The sequence below is a fragment of the Scyliorhinus torazame genome, chromosome 18 (assembly GCF_047496885.1).
Source record: "Scyliorhinus torazame isolate Kashiwa2021f chromosome 18, sScyTor2.1, whole genome shotgun sequence".
Lineage (NCBI taxonomy): Eukaryota > Metazoa > Chordata > Chondrichthyes > Carcharhiniformes > Scyliorhinidae > Scyliorhinus > Scyliorhinus torazame.
In genome coordinates this window covers 14414801-14435471 of record NC_092724.1, presented here as the reverse complement: position 1 = coordinate 14435471, position 20671 = coordinate 14414801, and the positions used below count along the sequence as shown (strand labels likewise).

General features: G+C 48.6%; 1 protein-coding gene across 5 annotated transcripts in view; it reads left to right on the top strand.

Moving 5' to 3' along the window:
* haus8 (HAUS augmin like complex subunit 8) overlaps window positions 1–20671 on the top strand; it is a 108959-nt gene that overhangs the window by 40560 nt on the left and 47728 nt on the right. For all 5 annotated transcript variants that reach the window (XM_072482194.1, XM_072482195.1, XM_072482192.1 and 2 more), the window contains 5 exons: window positions 367–397; window positions 13074–13276; window positions 13931–13961; window positions 18410–18447; window positions 19635–19699. In XM_072482194.1, coding sequence (XP_072338295.1) covers window positions 367–397; window positions 13074–13276; window positions 13931–13961; window positions 18410–18447; window positions 19635–19699 — 368 coding nt within the window. The remainder of the gene's footprint in view (window positions 1–366; window positions 398–13073; window positions 13277–13930; window positions 13962–18409; window positions 18448–19634; window positions 19700–20671) is intronic.

Below are 20671 nucleotides of genomic sequence, written 5' to 3'. Positions count from 1 at the left end.
TGACAATTTATGATTAGATTTCTCTGAGGGCGCATGTATAGTCCCTAGATTTCCTCCTCATTAAATCTGTCATTTATATTTTAAGTGCTAGAGATCAAACTAGGGAAGAACATTGTTGCAGCAGCTCTGGTACATAATACTGTGCTGTGGTATTCAGCGCTGAAATTGTCGTGCCTTTTCTTTTGAGGATTTCTATCGGCACTGACAATATTGTATGTACAACTTTCCAGTATTTGTGTTATTTTACTGTGAAAATGTCTAGTTATTGATTCAGTTCCAATTAATTTTAATGTTGATCTGGTTCTGTATTTATTTTTTTGAAAAATATAATGAACCAGTGTAATGGTAATTATCGTTAAATTTCAGCTTTTACTGAAGATTCAAATGGATCAAGCACGTGAGTGTTAAGTCCTATTTCTTCGATTTACTGGACGTACATATGGTATAATAAAATAATTCCTTAATTTTTTTTGCACTTAATCTTGATTGCTTATGTTGAAGTTGGTGTCCCCACTTTAAGAAACAAACGGTAGAAGAGATAAAATTACTGAAAGTCAAGTTCCTTCACTAATCTCTTTCATTCGCCATCTGATTTCTGAAGCATTTCACACTTATTGGGTGATTTTACAGAGCTGAAGTTTCAACCAGGTATGACATTTTCATATATATATTTTGAATATGGCCATGCACTTTTAGTGTAAATATGTATTTTAGTTTCTTGAGAGAGAGCGCTCAAAATCAAATACTAGGAACAGTACTGATGGTTACATGGTTAGTGGGAACAGGATGAAACATTTTATTCATTTATGTTAGAAATGTTGGACACAATATTAAAATAAATTTGTTCAATAGAATTTTTCTGGTATATTGGTACATGATAGACAACAGTGATTTTGCACTATAATTTACGCTATAATTATCCTTCACATGTATTTTATTGGATTCCGTTAAGCATAGCCAACCAGCTTGGACCGTTTACCATGTTACTTTGGTAACTGCTTCCTTTATAAAATTGAGATGATTTTTGGCATCTGTATTTGCAAATTGTATTTTATCTTGCATTCCAATGCAGTTGAAACTAGGACTTTTGAAGTCCACTAAATGTTGTAAGTTCAAAAATATTCTATAGTAAAAATATAATGCCTGGATGCTCATTTGTAGGTAATTAATTTGTATTTCGAGGATATTAAATTCCGTATAGTCGTAGGTTTTCACGATTTCATCCTTGAGGTTTAAACTCTAATTTAATACCCAGTTTTATTCAATGTTGTGGGCTGGTGGGGGAAGAGTGTGCGGGACAGGGAATTCAGCAGGCGGGGATTTACTATTGGCTTCAATGCATTTTGGTGAGGCTGAGGACAAGAACCTTGCATTTCCACTCCTGGTGGCTGCTCATAAAAGTGTCTTGCTGGGCGGCACAGTGGTTAGCACTGCTGCCTCATGCTGCCGAGGACCAGGGCTCGATCCCGGCCCCGGGTCACTGTCCTTATCTGCGAAGGGTCTCACTCTCACAACCCGAAGATGTACAGGTTAGGTGGATTGGCCACGCTAAATTGCCCCTTAATTGGAAAAATAGAATTGGCACAACAAAAATCCAAAAACTGTTTTTAAAAAGAGTGTCTTATGAAAGTGCACTTTTCAACAGCCAATGACTATTTGATTGACATGTCTGTGATGCTAATTATTGTGGGGCAGCTTGTCTGTACTCTCTGTCTAAATGTGAAAGCCCATGGGACACAGGGCAATATGACAAACTGATAAAACGTTGACTTAGTAAGGATAATGGTCGATGACTGCCCTGGTGAATGGAAAGTTGTTTCAAGTGGTGTTCCACAGGGCTCAGTGTTGGAATTCTCACTCTTTGTGTTATATATTAACGATTTGGGCGTGAACGTGTGGGACATGATTGGGAAATTTGCAGATGACACAAAGATTGGCCGAGTGGTGGACAGTGTAGAGGATAGCTATAATAGTCAAAACGATATGGATGAATTGGTGGAGTGGGCGATAAAATGGCAGAAGGAATTTAACACCGAGAAGTGTGAGGTCATGCATTTAGGAAGGCAAACAGTTGTAGGGAGTAAACAATAAATGGTAATATGCTAAGAGGGGTAGATGAAGTGAGAGATTTTGGCATACAGGTACACCGGTCCCTAAAGGCAGCAGTTCAAGTAGACAAGGTTGTTAAGAAAGCATATGGAATGCTCTCCTTCATTCGCAGAGATATAGAATATAAAAGTAAGGATATAATGTTAGAATTGTATAAAACGGGGCATTCCGGTTGCGGCTATGCCTGGGTAGGTCGCACGGTCGGCAGCTCTCGCCGAGAACGGACTTTTGGGCCCTTGAAAGGAGCTCCAGCGGCACTTGGAAGACGATTCCCGGTGTGGGAAGGAAGCAGTGAGATTCCCCAGCGCTGTATGGAGTGGAGCGATCAAAAAAAGTGGCATTAGAGAAGAGAGGAGAACGGGTGTGAAAGAGCAAGATGGCGGCGGGCGGGGATCAGGCAGCGTGGGCTCAGTGGTCTCTGGAGCAGCAGGAGTTTTTAAGAAGCTGCTTTGCGGAATTGAAGGCGGAGATGTTGGCCCCTATGAAGGCTTCGATTGAAAGGCTGGTGGAGACCCAGAAGATGCAGGGGACGGCAATAAAGGAGGTGCAGCAGAAGGCCTCTGATAATGAGGATGAGATCCTGGGCCTGGCTGTCAAAGTGGAAGCGCACGAGGCGCTGCATAAAAAATGGCAGGAGAAGTTCGAGGACCTGGAGAATAGGTCGAGGAAGAAGAACCTGCGGATTCTGGGTCTCCCTGAGGGCGTGGAGGGGTCGGATGTTGGGGCGTCTGTGGCTACGCTGCTGAGTACGCTGATGGGCGCGGGAGCCTTCCCGAGGCCCCTGGAGCTGGATGGGGCGCACAGGGTCCTGGCGAGGAGTCCGAATGAGCCGCCGAGGGCCATGGTGGTGAGGTTCCACCGCTTCACCGACTGGGAGTGTGTCCTGCGATGGGCGAAGAAGGAGCGGATCAGTAGGTGGGAGAATGCCAAAATCCACATCTATCAGGACTGGAGTGCAGAGTTGGCCAAGAAGCGGGCAGGGTTCAACCGGCCCAAGGAGGTTCTCCACGGAAAGGGTGAAGTTCGGGCTGTTACAGCCGGCACGGCTGTGGGTCACGTATCAGGACCGTCACCACTATTTTGATACGCCGCGTGAGGCTTGGACCTTTATCAAAAATGAGAAGTTGGACTCCAATTAATGGTTTGTAGCATGTTATGGGGCATGCTGGGGAGTGGGAGGGGGCGATGTTCTTTCTTTATGTGGGCTTGTTTGGGGTGGGGGGGGTTTGTCCCCTGCGTTTTCCTGGGGTTGTGTGGGCCTGTGGCCCTGGGCCTTCGGGGATTGGGGTGAGGCTGCAGGTGGAAGGAGCTGCGCCACAGGGCAGGGTCGGCCCAGGCAGGGAGTGTGGGCCTTTTCCCGCGAAAAGGGGGGGCGGGGCCCAAGGCACGGGGCGGGTACTGGCTTGATGTCCACATTGATGTGGAGAGGGGGGACTTTGGCCACCCCACTTTAGTGGGGGGAGGGCTGGAGACTTCGAGAGGGAATCCAGTAGGGGGATCGGAGACCGAGGCGGGAGCGGCCGGGGTCAGCAGGAGTCAGCTGACTTACGGAAGTGCAATGGGGGGAGCAGGGGGGGTTAAGCAGTTGCTTGGCCGGGGGAGGGGTGGGGGGGGGAACTGGGTTGCTGCTATGCTGACTGAGGGGGAGTTGGAGGTAAGAGGGAACCTCCGCCTGGGGGGTGGAGAGTGCGGTAGGCGCGGGCACGTGGCTGACCTAAAAGATGAGATGGCTGGACTTCCGGGTGCGGCGATGACCAGCTGAGTCGCACGTTTCGGCAGCTCCCGGTGAAACGGACTTTTGGGCTCTTGATAGGAGCCCCAACGGCAATTTTGACGGCTAAAAACACTGTGCGGTAAACCAGAAGGGAATCCCCCCCTGGATACGGATGAAAAAAGGAGGAGAAAGTGGCCGGATTGCAGTGGATCCTTTAGAACAGCGGCAAGGAAGGTAAGCAAAAACCAAGATGGCGTCGGAAGGTGGCAGTTTAACATGGGGCCCTGAACAACAAGAGTTCTTGAAATGCTGTGTGGAAGAGCTCAAAAAGGAAATGAAGAAAGAGCTGTTGGCCCCGATACTACAGGCGATCGAAGGGCTAAAGGAGGAACAAAAGACCCAGGAGCGGGAACTTCGGGTCGTGAAGGCAAAGGCAGCCGAGAATGAGGACGATATACAGGGCCTGGTGGTGAAGACGGAGACGCAGGAGGCACATCAGAAACGATGTGTGGAAAGGTTGGAGGCACTGGAGAACAACGCAAGGAGGAACAACCTGAGGATTCTTGGTCTTCCTGAAGGTGCGGAGGGAGCGGACGTCGGGGCATATGTGAGCACGATGCTGCACTCGTTAATGGGAGCGGAGGCCCCGGCGGGTCCGTTGGAAGTGGAGGGAGCATACCGAGTGATGGCGCGAGGACCGAGAGCAGGAGAAATTCCCAGAGCCATAGTGGTGAGATTCCTCCGTTTTAAGGATAGAGAAATGGTCCTTAGATGGGCAAAGAAAACTCGGAGCAGTAAATGGGAGAACGCGGTGATCCGCGTTTATCAAGACTGGAGTGCGGAGGTGGCGAGAAGGAGGGCGAGCTTTAATCGGGCCAAGGCGGTGCTTCATAAAAAGAAGATAAAATTTGGAATGCTGCAACCGGCAAGACTGTGGGTCACATATCGAGGGAGGCACCACTACTTTGAGACGGCGGATGAAGCGTGGACTTTTATTGTGGAAGAAAAACTGGAATGAGCGGGTTATTAAAAAGAACGTTTGAACAAAGTGGTGGGGTGAATGTGGGGGGCGAAGAGGGGGGTTAAAAAGGGGGGAAAGAGGAATTTTATGTACTAATCCTGCGTTGTGGTAACTTTTCTCTCTTCCACAGGTGGTGATGGGGGGAGGAGGGGAGGTGGAGGAGATGGGGCGTTGGCCATTGGGGGCGGGGCCAAGGGAGAAGCGCGGGCTTGGTTCCCGCGCTATGATGATCATGGCAGGAATAGAGAAGCAGGAAGGAGGGGGCGTCGCACGGTGCGAGCCGAGGTCACGGGGGGAAGCCGAGGTCGGCCAGAGTTTGCTGACTTCTGGGAGCAACATGGGGGGAGTAATTACGCGAGCGGGGGATCTAGCGGGGGGGGGTGGGAGGGGGGAATTACTGGGTTGCTGCTGCTGGGGAGAGGGGGGAGCTGGTATGGGAGGGGATGGGCGGGGGGGCACAGCCTGGGGGAGATACAGCTGCGTGGGAACCGGGTGAGGAGCTGGAAAAAGGTGATGGCAATTTGACAAGGGGTGGTGGGTAGGAAGCCCCCCAACCCGGCTGATCACGTGGAACGTGAGAGGGCTGAACGGGCCGATAAAGAGGGCACGGGTACTCGCACACCTTAAGAAACTTAAGGCAGATGTGGTTATGTTACAGGAAACGCACCTGAAACTGATAGACCAGGTTCGGCTACGCAAAGGATGGGTGGGGCAGGTGTTTCATTCGGGGCTAGATGCGAAAAACAGGGGGGTGGCTATATTAGTGGGGAAGCGGGTAATGTTCGAGGCAAAGACTATAGTGGCGGAAAACGGGGGCAGATACGTGATGGTGAGTGGCAAACTACAGGGGGAGACGGTGGTTTTGGTAAACGTATATGCCCCGAACTGGGATGATGCCAATTTTATGAGGCGGATGCTAGGACGCATTCCGGACCTAGAGATGGGAAAGCTGATAATGGGGGGAGATTTTAATACGGTGTTGGAACCAGGGCTGGATAGGTCGAAGTCCAGGACTGGAAGGAGGCCGGCAGCAGCCAAGGTACTTAAAGATTTTATGGAGCAGATGGGAGGTGTAGACCCGTGGAGATTTAGCAGACCTAGGAGTAAGGAGTTCTCGTTTTTCTCCTATGTCCATAAAGTCTACTCGCGAATAGACTTTTTTGTGCTGGGAAGGTTGTTGATCCCGAAGGTGAGGGGAACGGAGTATACGGCTATAGCCATTTCGGATCACGCTCCACACTGGGTAGACTTGGTGATAGGGGAGGAAACAGGAGGGCGCCCACCCTGGAGAATGGACATGGGACTAATGGCAGATGAGGGAGTGTGTCTAAGGGTGAGGGGGTGCATTGAAAAGTACTTGGAACTCAATGATAATGGGGAGGTCCAGGTGGGAGTGGTCTGGGAGGCGTTGAAGGCGGTGGTTAGAGGGGAGCTGATATCAATAAGGGCACATAAAGGGAAGCAGGAGAGTAAGGAACGGGAGCGGTTGCTGCAAGATCTTTTGAGGGTGGACAGACAATATGCGGAAGCACCGGAGGAGGGACTGTACAGGGAAAGGCAAAGGCTACATGTAGAATTTGACTTGCTGACTACGAGCACTGCAGAGGCACAATGGAGGAAGGCACAGGGTGTACAGTACGAATATGGGGAGAAGGCGAGCAGGTTGCTGGCACACCAATTGAGGAAAAGGGGAGCAGCGAGGGAAATAGGGGGAGTGAGGGATGAGGAAGGAGTGATGGAGCGGGGAGCGGAGAGAGTGAATGGAGTGTTCAAGACATTTTATAAAAAATTATATGAAGCTCAACCCCCGGATGGGAGGGAGAGAATGATGGGCTTCTTGGATCGGCTGGAATTTCCCAAGGTGGAAGAGCAGGAAAGGGTGGGACTGGGAGCACAGATCGAGGTAGAAGAAGTGGTGAAAGGAATTAGGAGCATGCAGGCGGGAAAGGCCCCGGGACCGGATGGATTCCCAGTCGAATTCTATAGAAAATATGTGGACTTGCTCGCCCCGGTATTGACGAGGACCTTTAATGAGGCAAAGGAAAGGGGACAACTGCCCCCGACTATGTCTGAAGCAACGATATCGCTTCTTTTAAAGAAGGAAAAGGACCCGCTACAATGCGGGTCCTATAGACCTATTTCCCTCCTAAATGTAGATGCCAAGATCCTGGCCAAGGTAATGGCAATGAGAATAGAGGAATGTGTCCCGGGGGTGGTCCACGAGGACCAAACTGGGTTTGTGAAGGGGAGACAGCTGAACACGAATATACGGAGGCTGTTAGGGGTAATGATGATGGCCCCACCAGAGGGGGAAACGGAGATAGTAGTGGCGATGGATGCCGAGAAAGCATTTGATAGAGTGGAGTGGGATTATTTGTGCGAGGTGTTGAGGAGATTTGGTTTTGGAGAGGGGTATGTTAGATGGGTGCAGCTGTTGTATAGGGCCCCGATGGCGAGCGTGGTCACGAATGGATGGGGATCTGCATATTTTCGGCTCCATAGAGGGACAAGGCAGGGATGCCCTCTGTCCCCATTATTGTTTGCACTGGCGATTGAGCCCCTGGCGATAGCGTTGAGGGGTTCCAAGAAGTGGAGGGGAGTACTTAGAGGAGGAGAAGAACACCGGGTATCTTTGTATGCGGACGATTTGCTACTATACGTGGCAGACCCGGCGGAGGGGATGCCAGAAATAATGCGGATACTTGGGGAGTTTGGGGATTTTTCAGGGTATAAATTGAACATGGGGAAAAATGAGTTGTTTGTGGTGCATCCGGGGAGCAGAGTAGAGAAATAGAGGACCTACCGTTGAGGAAGGTAACAAGGGACTTTCGTTACCTGGGGATCCAGATAGCCAAGAATTGGGGCACATTGCATAGGTTAAATTTAACGCGGTTGGTGGAGGATTTCAAGAGATGGGATATGGTATCCCTGTCACTGGCAGGGAGGGTGCAGGCGGTTAAGATGGTGGTCCTCCCGAGATTCCTCTGTGTTTCAGTGTCTCCCGGTGGTGATCACGAAGGCTTTTTTTAAAAGGATTGAAAAGAGCATCATAGGTTTTGTGTGGGCCGGGAAGACCCCGAGAGTGAGGAAAGGATTCTTACAGCGTAGCAGGGATAGGGGGGGGCTGGCACTACCGAGCCTAAGTGAGTATTATTGGGCCGCTAATATTTCAATGGTGAGTAAGTGGATGGGAGAGGAGGAGGGAGCGGCGTGGAAGAGATTAGAGAGGGTGTCCTGTAGGGGGACTAGCCTACAGGCTATGGTGACAGCCCCATTGCCGTTCTCACCGTGAAACTACACCACAAGCCCGGTGGTGGTGGCTACACTGAAGATTTGGGGACAGTGGAGACGGCATAGGGGAAAGACTGGAGCCTTGGGGGGGGTCCCCGATAAGAAACAACCATAGGTTTGCCCCGGGGGGAATGGATGGGGGATATGGAATGTGGCAAAGAGCAGGAATAACGCAACTGAAAGATCTGTTTGTGGATGGGAAGTTCGCGAGTCTGGGAGCGCTGACCGAGAAATACGTGTTGCCCAAGGGAATGCATTCAGGTATATGCAACTGAGGGCTTTTGCGAGGCAACAGGTGAGGGAATTCCCGCAGCTCCCGACACAAGAGGTGCAGAACAGAGTGATCTCAAAGACATGGGTGGGGGATGGTAAGGTGTCAGATATATATAGGGAAATGAGGGACGAAGGGGAGACTATAGTAGATGAACTAAAAGGGAAATGGGAAGAAGAGCTGGGGGAGGAGATCGAGGAGGGGCTGTGGGCAGATGCCCTAAGCAGGGTAAACTCGTCGTCCTCGTGTGCCAGGCTAAGCCTGATTCAGTTTAAGGTATTACACAGGGCGCATATGACTGGAGCACGGCTCAGTAAATTTTTGGGGGTGGAGGATAGGTGTGCGAGGTGCTCGAGAAGCCCAGCGAATCATACCCATATGTTTTGGTCATGCCCATTACAGGGGTTTTGGATGGGGGTGACAAAGGTGCTTTCAAAAGTAGTGGGGGTCCGGGTCGAACCAAGCTGGGGGTTGGCTATATTTGGGGTTGCACAAGAGCCGGGAGTGCAGGAGGCGAGAGAGGCCGATGTTTTGGCCTTTGCGTCCCTAGTAGCCCGGCGCAGGATATTGTTAATGTGGAAAGAAGCCAAGCCCCCGGGGGTGGAGACCTGGATAAATGGCATGGCAGGGTTTATAAAGCTAGAGCGGATTAAGTTCGTTCTAAGGGGGTCGGCTCAAGGGTTCACCAGGCGGTGGCAACCGTTCGTCGAATACCTCGCAGAAAGATAGATGGAATGGAAAAAAGAAGGCAGCAGCAGCAGCCCAGGATCGGAGGGGGGGCGGGGGGGGGGGGAGGAGGAACCAGAAGGACTCTCAGGGTTGTTAATATATACTGTATAGTATGTATAGGTCGTTGCGACAGATAATTATATTGGACTGTTAAATTATATTTTTGGAGAGTGTTATTTGTGATAAGGCAGTTGCCAATTATGGTTAGTTTTCATTTTTGTTATTTATTATTTATTCATTTTTTTGTTTATAAAATAGGTCATTGTTATTTGTGTTGTTATAATATTGTGTAAAGGATGCACAATGTACTGTGTTGGTTGACCAAACATTTTCAATAAAATATTTATTAAAAAAAAAGATGAGATGGCTAGTGGGTGGGGAGGGGGGGGGGGGGGTGGTGCGGGTAGTCCCCCGATATGGCTGATCACGTGGAACGTGAGAGGCTTGAACGGGCCGGTCAAGAGGGCCCGGGTGTTTGTGCACTTAAAGGGGCTAAAGGCAGACGCACCTGAAGATCGCGGATTAGACCAGGCTGAGGAAGGGATGGGTGGGGCAGGTTTTTCACTCTGGGCTGGACGCAAAAAACAGGGGGGTCGCAATCCTGATGAGTAAGCGGGTGGAATTTGAGGCGGTGGGTATTGTGGCGGATAAAGGGTGTCGATATGTGATGGTGAGTGGTAGGCTGCAGGAGCCCCGGGTGGTGCTGGTGAATGTGTATGCCCCAAACTGGGACGATGCAGGGTTCATGAAGCGGATGTTGAGTCAGATCCCGGATCTGGAGGCAGGTAATCTGATAATGCGTGGGGACTTCAACACGGTCCTGGACCCGGCACTAGATCGGTCTGGGTCGAGGTCGGGTAAGAGGCTGGCAGCGGCCAAGGTCCTGAGGGGGTTTATGGATCAGATGGGGGAGTGGACCCGTGGAGGTTTGCCAGGCGAAGGGCGAGAGAGTTCGCCGCCTTCTCCCATGAGCACAAGGCCTACTCGCGAATAGACGTTTTTGGGTAAGCAGGGCTCTGATTCCGAGAGTGGAGGGGGTGGAGTATTCGGCAATTGCGATTTCGGATCACGCCCCGCACTGGGTGGAGCTGGAGTTGGGGGAGGAGAGGGGCCAGCACCCTTTGTGGCGAATGGATGTGGGACTGCTGGTGGCCATGGAGGTTTGTGGGCGGGTTCGGGGTGCATCTAAAGATATGTGGAGGCCAATGATAATGGGGAGGTGTCGGTGAGTGTGGTCTGGGAGGCGCTGAAGGCAGTGGTCAGGGAGGAGCTAATTTCAATCCGGGCTCAGGGAGAAGAGGGAGAGGATGGAGAGGGAGAGATTGGTGGGGGAGATACTGAGGGCAGATAGGGGATACGCGGAATCCCCCGAAGAGGGGCTGCTGAGGGAGCGCCGGAACCTCCAAACGGAGTTTGACTTGCTGACCACTGTGAACGCTGAGGCCCAGTGGAGGAGGGTACAGGGAGCAGTGTATGAGTATGGGGAGAAGGTGAGTCAGATGTTGACGCATCAGCTGCGGAGGAGGGAGGCGGCTAGGGAGATTGGGGGAGTCAGAGGTAAAGGGGGGAACACAGTGCGGAGTCCAGCTAAAATAAACAAGGTCTTTAGGGACTTTTATGGTAAGTTGTACAAGTCAGAACCCCCGGGGGGGAGGGGGCGCGACGAGGGGATGCCGCAGTTCCTGGACCAACTGAGGTTCCCAAGGGTGGAGGAAGGACGGGTAGAGGATTTGGGGGCCCTGATCGAGATGGAGGAGCTAGTTAAGGGGTTGGGGAGCATGCAGGCGGGCAAGGCCCCGGGGCCGGATGGGTTCCCGGTTGAGTTCTACAGGAAGTTCTCGGAGCTGTTGGGCCCGTTGTTGCTGAAAACCTTTTAATGAGGCGAAGGAAAAGGGTATACTTCCCCCGGCGATGTCGCAGGCTTTGATCTCGCTTATCCTCAAGCGGATAAGGACCCCTGCAGTGTGGCTCTTATAGGCCAATTTCGCTCCTCAATGTGGATGCCAAGCTGTTGGCAAAAATTTTGGCCACCAGGATTAAGGATTGTGTCCCGGGAGTGATACATGAGGACCAGACTGGGTTTGTGAAAGGCAGGCAGCTGAACACGAACGTGCGGAGACTCCTGAATGTGATTATGATGCCCTCGGAGGGGGGGGGGGTTGGTGCTGCCGAACCCAAGCAGCTATTACTGGGCAGCGAATGTGTCTATGATTCGGAAGTGGGTAATGGAGGGAGAGGGGGCGGCATGGAAAAGGTTCGAGGCGGCATCCTGTATAAGTACTAGCCTGGGGGCACTGGTGACGGCACTGTTGCCGCTTCCGCCAACGAGGAATACCACGGCGGCATTGAGGATTTGGGGGCAGTGGAGACTGCATAGGGGGAGGTAGAGGCCTCGGTCTGGGCTCCGATACGGGACAACCATAGGTTCGTTCCAGGTAGGATAGATGGTGGGTTCCTAAGCTGGCACCGGGCGGGAATTAAAAGGGTGGCGGATTTATTCATCGACGGGACTTTTGCCAGTCTGAGGGCGCTGGAGGAGAAATTTGGGTTACCTCCGGGAAATGCCTTTTAGGTATATGCAGGTTTGGGTGTTCGTGAGAAAGCAGGTAGGGGAATTCCCGCTGCTGCCTACCCGAAGGATACAGGACAGGGTGGTTTGGGGCGTGTGGGTCGGGGAGGGTAAGATATCGGAGATATACCAGGAGCTGCAGGAGGGGAGGAAGACTCAGTGGAGGAGCTGAAGGGCAAGTGGGAGGAGGAGCTGGGTGAGGAGCTGGATGAGGGCCTGTGGGCTGACGCCCTGGGCAGGGTCAATCCCTCCCTCATCCTGCGCCAGGCTCAGCCTGATCCAGTTTAAAGTGGTGCACAGGGCGCATATGACAGGGGCGAGGATGAGTAAGTTTTTTGGGGTGGAGGACAGGTGTGTGAGGTGTTCGGGGAGCCCAGCAAACCACGCCCATATGTTTTGGACATGCCCGGCGCTTACGGAAGTTTGGAAGGACTTCGCAAAGGCTATGACCAAGGTCTTGGATACTTGGGTAAAACCAAGCTGGGGGATAGCGATATTGTATTGGACGATCCGGGAGTGCAGGAGTCGAAAGAGGCCGGAGTTCTGGCCTTTGCCTCCTTGGTAGCCCGGAGAAGGCTCTAGTTAATGTGTAAGGGGCGCCTGCCCCATTTTGCTTTGAGCTGGGTGTTAAATTGTTAATCGTTTAGAGGGTTAAGTTGTTTTGTTTTGTTGGCATATGGCCCTGTTTTCTTTGTATTATTTTCCTTTTTGGAGTGTTTTGTAAAAATTATTGAATAAAAACATTTATTAAAAAAAAAGAATTGTATACAACACTGGTGAGGCCACAGCTGGGATATTGTGCGCAGTTCTGGTCGCCACATTACAGGAAGGACTGTATTGTTCTGGAGAGAGGGCAGAAGAGGTTGACAAGAATGTTGCCAGGGCTGGAAACGTGTGGCTACAAGGATAGGCTGGGGTTATTTTCCTTGGAACAAAGATGGCTGAGGGGTGTCTTAATTGACGGGTACAAAATTATGAGGGGAAGAGATAGTGAACAGGATGAAATTGTTTCCCTTGGTGGAGAATTCTAGAACCAGTGGACATAGATTCGGGACATGAGGAAAATCTTTTTTCGCAGAGGATAGTGGGAGTCTGGAATTCTCTGCGCGAATTGGTGGTGGAGGCAGAGACCTTAAACCCTTTTAAAAGGCACCTTAAGTGCTCTTAGCCACAGGGCTATGCAGGAAGGTGGGATTAGAAAGGACACCTGTGCGCCCTCAGGCTGGCATGGACAAGATGGGCTGAATGACCTCCCTCTGCTGTAATTTTCTATGATTCTAATTTGCATATATAATGGTGTCTCACATGAGGTAATAGAGGGTGACTGAATATACTAACTAAAACCCAGCGTTATTTTTTTTCTTTCCAGATTGCTTAAGAGCTCAAAAAGTGTGCCGAATCTGAGTGATTCGCGAAATGTGTTCACCACACAAAAGTCGCCCTTGCCTACAACACCTTATCTGAGACCAGCATCAACGCACACTCCAAGGCATAGATTGAGCCAGTGTGACACATTCCAACGTATTACACCCAAACCACATGCTGCTTCTCAAAACACATCTCACAAGAATGGTAAGTTTTACAGTTCCTGGTACGACCTAGTATTTTCTCTTTGTGTTGTCTGCAAATATCAAGTAAAAGGTACGGTCTTTTGAATCGGGGATCTTCCCATTCAGTTATAACATCAACTGGGATCATAAATAAATTCAATAAACCAGCCTACACTGCTTTCTGTGGGAGAGAATTTCACAGACTAACGACCATCTGGGGACATCATTCATTCCAAATCAGTTCCTCCTCGAATAGGAATTCCTGCCTGAATTTTGTTCTATTTCAGATGAGATGATGTTGGAACTATTAAAATTTGCTTCCCCGTGTCTGCGTGGGTCTCAACCCTCACAACCCAAAGATGTACAGGTTAGGTGGATTGGCCATGCTAAATTGCCCCTTAATTGGAGAAAAATATAATTGGGTACTCTAAATTTTAAATAAATAAAATTTAAAAAAATCAACTGTCTTGAGGCAAGTTTTCATGATTTTAAAAAACGGTGACATCTGGTATGATGGTATGTAAATAGAAAAAATTGCACATGTGACTGTTCCACTAGTTAGTATATTGGATTTTACTGAAGTTACTGCAGCAGTCTTTGGTGTATTTAGAGCCTGCTGTTTTCCCTTTATGACAGCAGGAGTGCAATATACTAATTTATTCTGTCTTATTTACAGTACATAAAGAAGAAAGCAAAGTATCAGACATGTAAGTATTCAAAGTGGTATTCTGGTTTCTCTGTTAATGCCACCTGCTTGTTACTAAATTGGATGTTGAGTCTGTAATTAACAGTACTTCTTTAATGCACGATGAAACTTTTTCTTAATGAAGCCAGCTCCATCAGCTTTATGTAGTTTAAATTAGGGAGGTAATAGGTAGGCTTCCTCAAGATAACACAACTGGCACTTGCACAAACAGTTTGAAATGTAATGCATTAGTTGCAAAGTTATTTGCAGATGTACGAGCACATGCACTTTAAGAATCATTTGGAATTTAAAATTGATTTAAAATTTAGAGTACCAAATTATTTTTTAAAAAGTCTTTATATTGGCATTTTCAAAATTTCAAAACATTGCTGATCGTTTTCATTTATTGTACAGTGACAAAGGTTCCTTCTTAGGTTTCTCTACTTACAATCTGTTGCCATCTGGCAGGCGCAGCCTACAATCCCCTCTCTCTCTCTCTCTCTCTCTCTCCCCCCCCCCCCGCCCCTCCAGCTCCTCTCTCCTTGACCTCCCCCCCCCCCCCCCCCCCCCCTTCCCATCTTTGTCAATGCTGTTCCCCATTTTTTCTTGCTAGGTTTTGCTACCTCGCCTTGCGCCCCCCACTACCCGGTCCTCCCTCACTTTACTCTCTTCTATCTTGTCCTGGCTACTGGCTATTTATTTATTTGTGTTGGCCACAAACAGGTCTCAGAACAGTCGGGTGAATGGCTCCCATGTTTTGTGGAAGCCATCTTCCGACCCACGGAGGTTGATTTCCATTTGGAGAAATTCTGTAAGGTCGGACAGCCAGTCTGCAGCTTTAGGAGGTGCTGCTGATCGCCAACCAAGCAGGATTCTACAGCGGCCGATCAGGGAGGCAAAAGGCAAGGGCGTCCGCCCTCCTCCTACAAATGGATCTGGCTGGTCTGATACCCCGAAGACCGCCACCTTCGGGCATGGCTCCACCCTCATCCCCACCACTTTGGACATTGCCACGAAGAAGGCTGTCCAGTACCCAGCAAGTCTGGGGCAAGACCAGAACATGTGGGCGTGGTTGGCCTGGCCTCCTTGGCACCGTTCACATCTATTATCCACCTCTGGGAAGAACCTGCTCATTCGGGTTGTGGTCAAGTGGGCTCTATGTACCACTTTTAGCTGCGCTAGGTTGAACCTCACTCATGTGGAGGCAGCGTTGACCCTGTGCAGTGCTTCGTTCCAGAGTCCCCACCCTATTTCGAACCCCAAGTCTTCCTTCCATTTCCTCCTTGTCGTGTCCAATTCGGTGTCGGCCCTCTCTAGCAGTCGTTCATACATGTCACTACAGTTCCCTCTGCCTAGGATGTCTGCGTCCAGTAGCTCTTCGAATAGTGTCTGTCGCGGTGGTCACGGATATGTCCTTGTCACCCAATTATTTTTTGATCCCAAGATTCTTTTGGAAAAGCGGGGAATGTGAAGAGAATACTACGAAAATGTGGTGCTCTCCCGTGAAATTATGCGTACTTTATCAAAGAACAAATAACAATACAGCACAGGAACAGGCCTTTCGCCCCTCCAAGCTTGTACCGGTCATGATACCAACCTTTGCCAAAACCCTCAGCACTTCCTTGTGTGAGTCTGAGTCTATTCAGCCTCTCCACATAGCTGACACCCTACTGACCAGGCAACATCCTGGTAAACCTCCTCTGCACCCTCTCCAAAGCGTCCACTTTCTTCTGATAGTGTGGCGACCAGAATTGTGTGCAATATTCCAAGTGCGGCCGTACCAAGATTCTGTACAACTATAGCACGACTTGCCAGTTTTTATACTTGATACCCCGTCCAATGAAGGCAAGCATTCCATAGGCTTTCTTGGTGCCTTTTGAATGCTATCAATTGATCTCTTAAGTCAGAAAAATAGCTGACATATACCAGTATATTTGTTCAATTATTTTGTGTGGATACGGAGCTCAGATATTTTGATTTTTATCACATCGTCTATAAGCGGTTTAATTAGCAGTAGACTCCTCAACACAAAACTATTTTGAATTTGCACTTGGCTTAGTGTTCTGCTGTCCCTGCAGTTCTCTGAACTCACAGCTAAGATGACAGTCTTATTGGCATATTTTATGAGGCTCCTGTGAGTAAGAAAAACAATTTCATAAATCAGCCTTCCAAATGATGCTACATTTTGTCCTTGTCAAGCATTGAGGTGATCATTACTGGGGGCGGGGTGGAACTTTTTATTGCACTAGCACCAAGTGTTCCTAAATAATATGTGGCAGTATTTGGATATTCTGTTAGCTTTTGCTACAAGACATTGGAATATAGGAGTTAGAAAGTCTTCCTCCAATTATACAGGACATTGTTGAGGCCAGCCCTGGAGTAATGAATACAGTTTTGGTCTCCTCGTGTAAGAAAGGACATACTGCATTTGAGGGGGTGCAATGAATGCTCTTCACAATGCAAACTAGGTTGATGTTCCTTGGAGTTAAAAGAATGGGAGCTTATCTAATTGAAACATGCAAAACTTTTAAGGAGCTTTACGGATGAGATGCTGAGAAAATGTTACCCCTGTTTGTGGAATCTAGAACATTGGGTGACAGTCTTGTACCATTTAGTACTGAGATTAGGAGATAGCCTTTAATTCTGTCCCCTTTTGAATGCCCAATTTTATTTCCTCTACCATTGGTGACCCAGTTTTTGAATGGTCTCCCGAACCTCTTTACCTCTCTCTTCCTTTAAAAGAAGCTTAATCAAAGAGGTAGGTTTTAGCCATCGCCCTACTGTAGCCTTATGTGGCTCGCAATCTAATTTTGCTTTATAATACTCCTGTGAAGCTTTATTACATTTAAAAGGTGTTACATATGTTGTTTACCTGTGATCTCCATGAATTCATAAAACAATGCTGCTTTGTTCCATTTCATTATTGTATATAAAAAACAAATCCTTTTGGAATAAGCACAAATTCCGATAAAGTTAATATTTTGCGTTTTGATGTTGGCTGCTGTCATTATGATACCATTGAATGCATCTAAATACTGTTATCAGTATGCCATAGGGCAAACGTAAGCCAAAGTTTCACAATTTTATTTGGTTATTGTATTGTATCTGTAAAATCTCAGATACTTTTGACTAGTTTGCTTACTCAAAAGTTTTACCTTGGTGTCTTTATGAACGTGGAGAACAAACCACAAGTTCAAATTCAACAATATTTATTTAACAGAATTAATCCTTAAATTACCAACAAAATACACTAGAGGTACCCAAGATAAGTGAATACTACCCAGGAATGTGGTTGGTAGGGCTCTGGATTTGATCACTGTGTTCCTTTGGTCCGTCTTCATGAAGGTGGTTTGCGCTGGCAGTTACTTCCCCCTTCTCTCTTCCTTCCTCCCCTTCTCTCTGCCTTCCTCCTCCTCCCCCCCCCCCTTCTCTCCCCACCCCGCTTCTCCTTCCCCCCCCCCTTCTCTTCTCCCCCCCCCTCTCTTCCCCCCCCCCCCCTCTCTCTCTCTCTCTCTCTCTCTCTCTCTCTCTCTCTCTCTCTCTCTCTCTCTCTCTCTCGCTTCAAGGTCACCTCCCATGCTGCCGATGGGCCAGGAGGGCCTACTTTTATCCCCCTTTGGCTTCACACCCTTTTCCCACTTCCTGTGGCTTTTTGCCGATGGGGTATTGAGAGGGGGTTTTAGTGTCCAATGATCCGATTGATACCCAATTGACCGGTCATCTGGGCCCGTCCCAGGTGTCCATCTCCAGTAGCGTTATTCGCACATGCACCGTTGCCAAATAAGGTGACGGTGGGAACTCTAGGCGCCCGAGAGTCTGGCCCGGCATTTGCTTTCAACAATAGATCGATGCATCTCAATCGGATCGATTATCTCTTGATGGCCGATTGACGGGGCTGATCCGGGCATGTCTTGGCAACCTGTCTGACTTTTAGTGTATTTAAACTTGGCCAGTTCAAATGCCCGTGAGGCTCTGCTGGAGTAACTATGGCTTGTTTTAAAATGCCCAATTCTTTAATTTAAAATGGCCAATTTTAATCAGGCCTAAGAGCTAAGCCCTGGTAGGTTACCACAGTATGTTCATCTGCACAATGACAGTAGCAAATGTGTAATTGGCAGAATATTGCCCTCTTTACCCAGTGCCGTGTAGCACAAAATACTTTCCAAGAGCACAAGTTTGTAAAGACGAAGTCTGTAATTCTATTGCTGTGTATTTTGTTGGAATACTATCATTTCACATACATACCCTTGCATTTCACTGAAATTGTAGTGACAGATTCATAGAATTTATAATGCAGAAGGAGGCCATTCAGCCCGTCGAGTCTGTACCGACCCTTGGGCAGCACTGTATGCATTTCCAGACTTTTTAATCCTTATTTAAGTGCCATCTTATCTCATCTAGAAATGATTATTTGTTAGTGAATTAATAGTTTGGGCTTTGATAGGTTAGCTTTTGTTTTTTTTCCCCCAGAGGGTCTTCTATGGAGGAGTATAGTGGGAAGGCAAAAGGTAAGAGGAAGTTATTTTTATGATAAACCTGTGGATAAGTATTTGGTGTGCCTTAGACCATTCATAAAGATGTAAAATATTTATTAATACCTTGACACTGACCCTTTCCGTGTCTGAATTCTGAATATTGCAGCCAGAAGGAGCAGATTGGGGAGTTATAAGATAATAAATAGGAGCTGGAGAAGGCTTTTCAGGTCCTCGAGCCTACACGGCTGATTGTGGTAATAAATGCTGGCCTAGCCAGCAATGCCCACATCCCGTAAATGAATATTTTAACAACTCTATTTTCCTGCCTGTCTTCCCCTCCCCCATAATCCTTGTCAATCAAACATCTGTGTAACTCGGCTTTAAATATATTTCAAGAGCCAGACATTGCTGCTCTTTAACAGAGTATTCTAAAGACTAACAACTCTTCCCTCTCCATCACCCCCCCCCCCCCCCCCCCCCCCCATCTATCTAACCCACACATCCCTGGACAATAAGGGGCAATTTATCATGGCCAATTCATCTAACCCGCACACCTTTGGACTGCGGGAGGAAACCGGAGGAAACCCACACAGACATGGGGAGAATGTGCAAACTCCACACGCAGACTGATCCAAGGCCGGAATTGAATTGAGGCCCCTGGTGCTGTGTGGCAGCAGTGCTAACCACTGAGCCACCGTGCCACCCCCTCAGAATCATTTGTTTAAGTAAGATCACCAGTCATTCTTCTAAACTCCATTGAGTACGGGCCCAACTTGTTCAACCTTCTCGTAAGCCAAACCCTTAGCCCCTGGATTCAGCGTAGTGAACCTTCTCTGAACTTCGAATTGAAGTATATTCCTCCTTCAGTAAGGAGACCAAAAACGTACATGGTACTCTAGGAGAGTTTGTAGAGGGTGGTGATCTGCAGATTAAACTCTGCATTTGTCTATGTGCTATAGTATTGAAATTATGCAGGTTGTTTGCGTGAAGAGAAACAAAAGGGGTCCTTAAGATTTGGTCTTGCAACTTTCAGAAGTACCACTCCATCGTGTTGCGCCCATCCCTGCTGTGCAATTGTACATCATCCACATCTATTATGAAGCATGTACTTTTCTTTTAACTTGGGGAGGGGCAGGGTGCTAATTATTAAAATTGGATAGAAAACTGATATATTGCTATGGTGCAGTTGAGCTATTGAAATAGTTTCCCATACCTCGCAGGTGCTCGAATAGTACAGTCGCGATTTCGTGAAGCTGCAGCCATGAAAAAGAAAGTGGTCATTAAGGTAAGAGGTGTGACATCTTCCTTCCTAATTAGTTCAAATGTTAGTTATGTAAAACACATCTGTATGAGAGTAAATAATCGCTTATTGTCACAAGTAGGCTTCAATGAAGTTACTGTGAAAAGCCCTTAGTCGCCACATTCTGGCGCCTGTTCGGGGAGGCCGGTACGAGAATTGAACCCGCGCTGCTGGCCTTGTTCTGCATTACAAGCCAGCTGTTTAGCCCAGCGTGCTAAATCTATGTGTTAGTTCAGAGGGCGAACAATGAGTTCGTAGCTTTTTTTAAAATATATATTTATTCAAGTTTTTAACACTATTTTTCTCCCTTACAAACAACCCCCCCCCCCCCCCCCCCCCTCCGTAACAACAAAAAGAAACGAGAAATCACGCGGAGCAAGATATATACATGGCAAAATAGTATATTTACATAGCTTTGTACACTGGCTCTCTCCCGTACGTGCCAGTTTCCCCGACTCTTCATGTTGCCTCTTGCTCATCCGCCCCCCCCCCCCCGCAAGGTTGCTGCTGCTGACCGACCTTCCTCTAACGCTCCGCAAGATAGTCTAGGAACGGTTGCCACCGCCTGTAGAACCCCTGCGCAGACCCTCTCAAGGCGAACTTAATCCTCTCCAACTTTATGAACCCAGCCATATCGTTTTATCCAGGCCTCCATGCTGGGGGGCTTCGCCTCCTTCAACAATAGCAAGATCCTTCGCCGGGCTACTAGGGACGCAAAGGCCAGAATACCGGCCTCTTTCGCCTCCTGCACTCCCGGTTTGCCCACTACTCCGAATATTGCTGGCCGCCAGCTTGGCTTGACCCTGACTTTCACCACCTGAGATATTGCTCCCGCCACTCCTCTCCAGAACCCCTCCCGTGCCGGGCATGACCAAAACATATGGACATGGTTCGCCGGGCTCCCTGAGCACCTGCCACATCTGTCCTCTACCCCAAAGAACCTGCTCAACCTCGCCC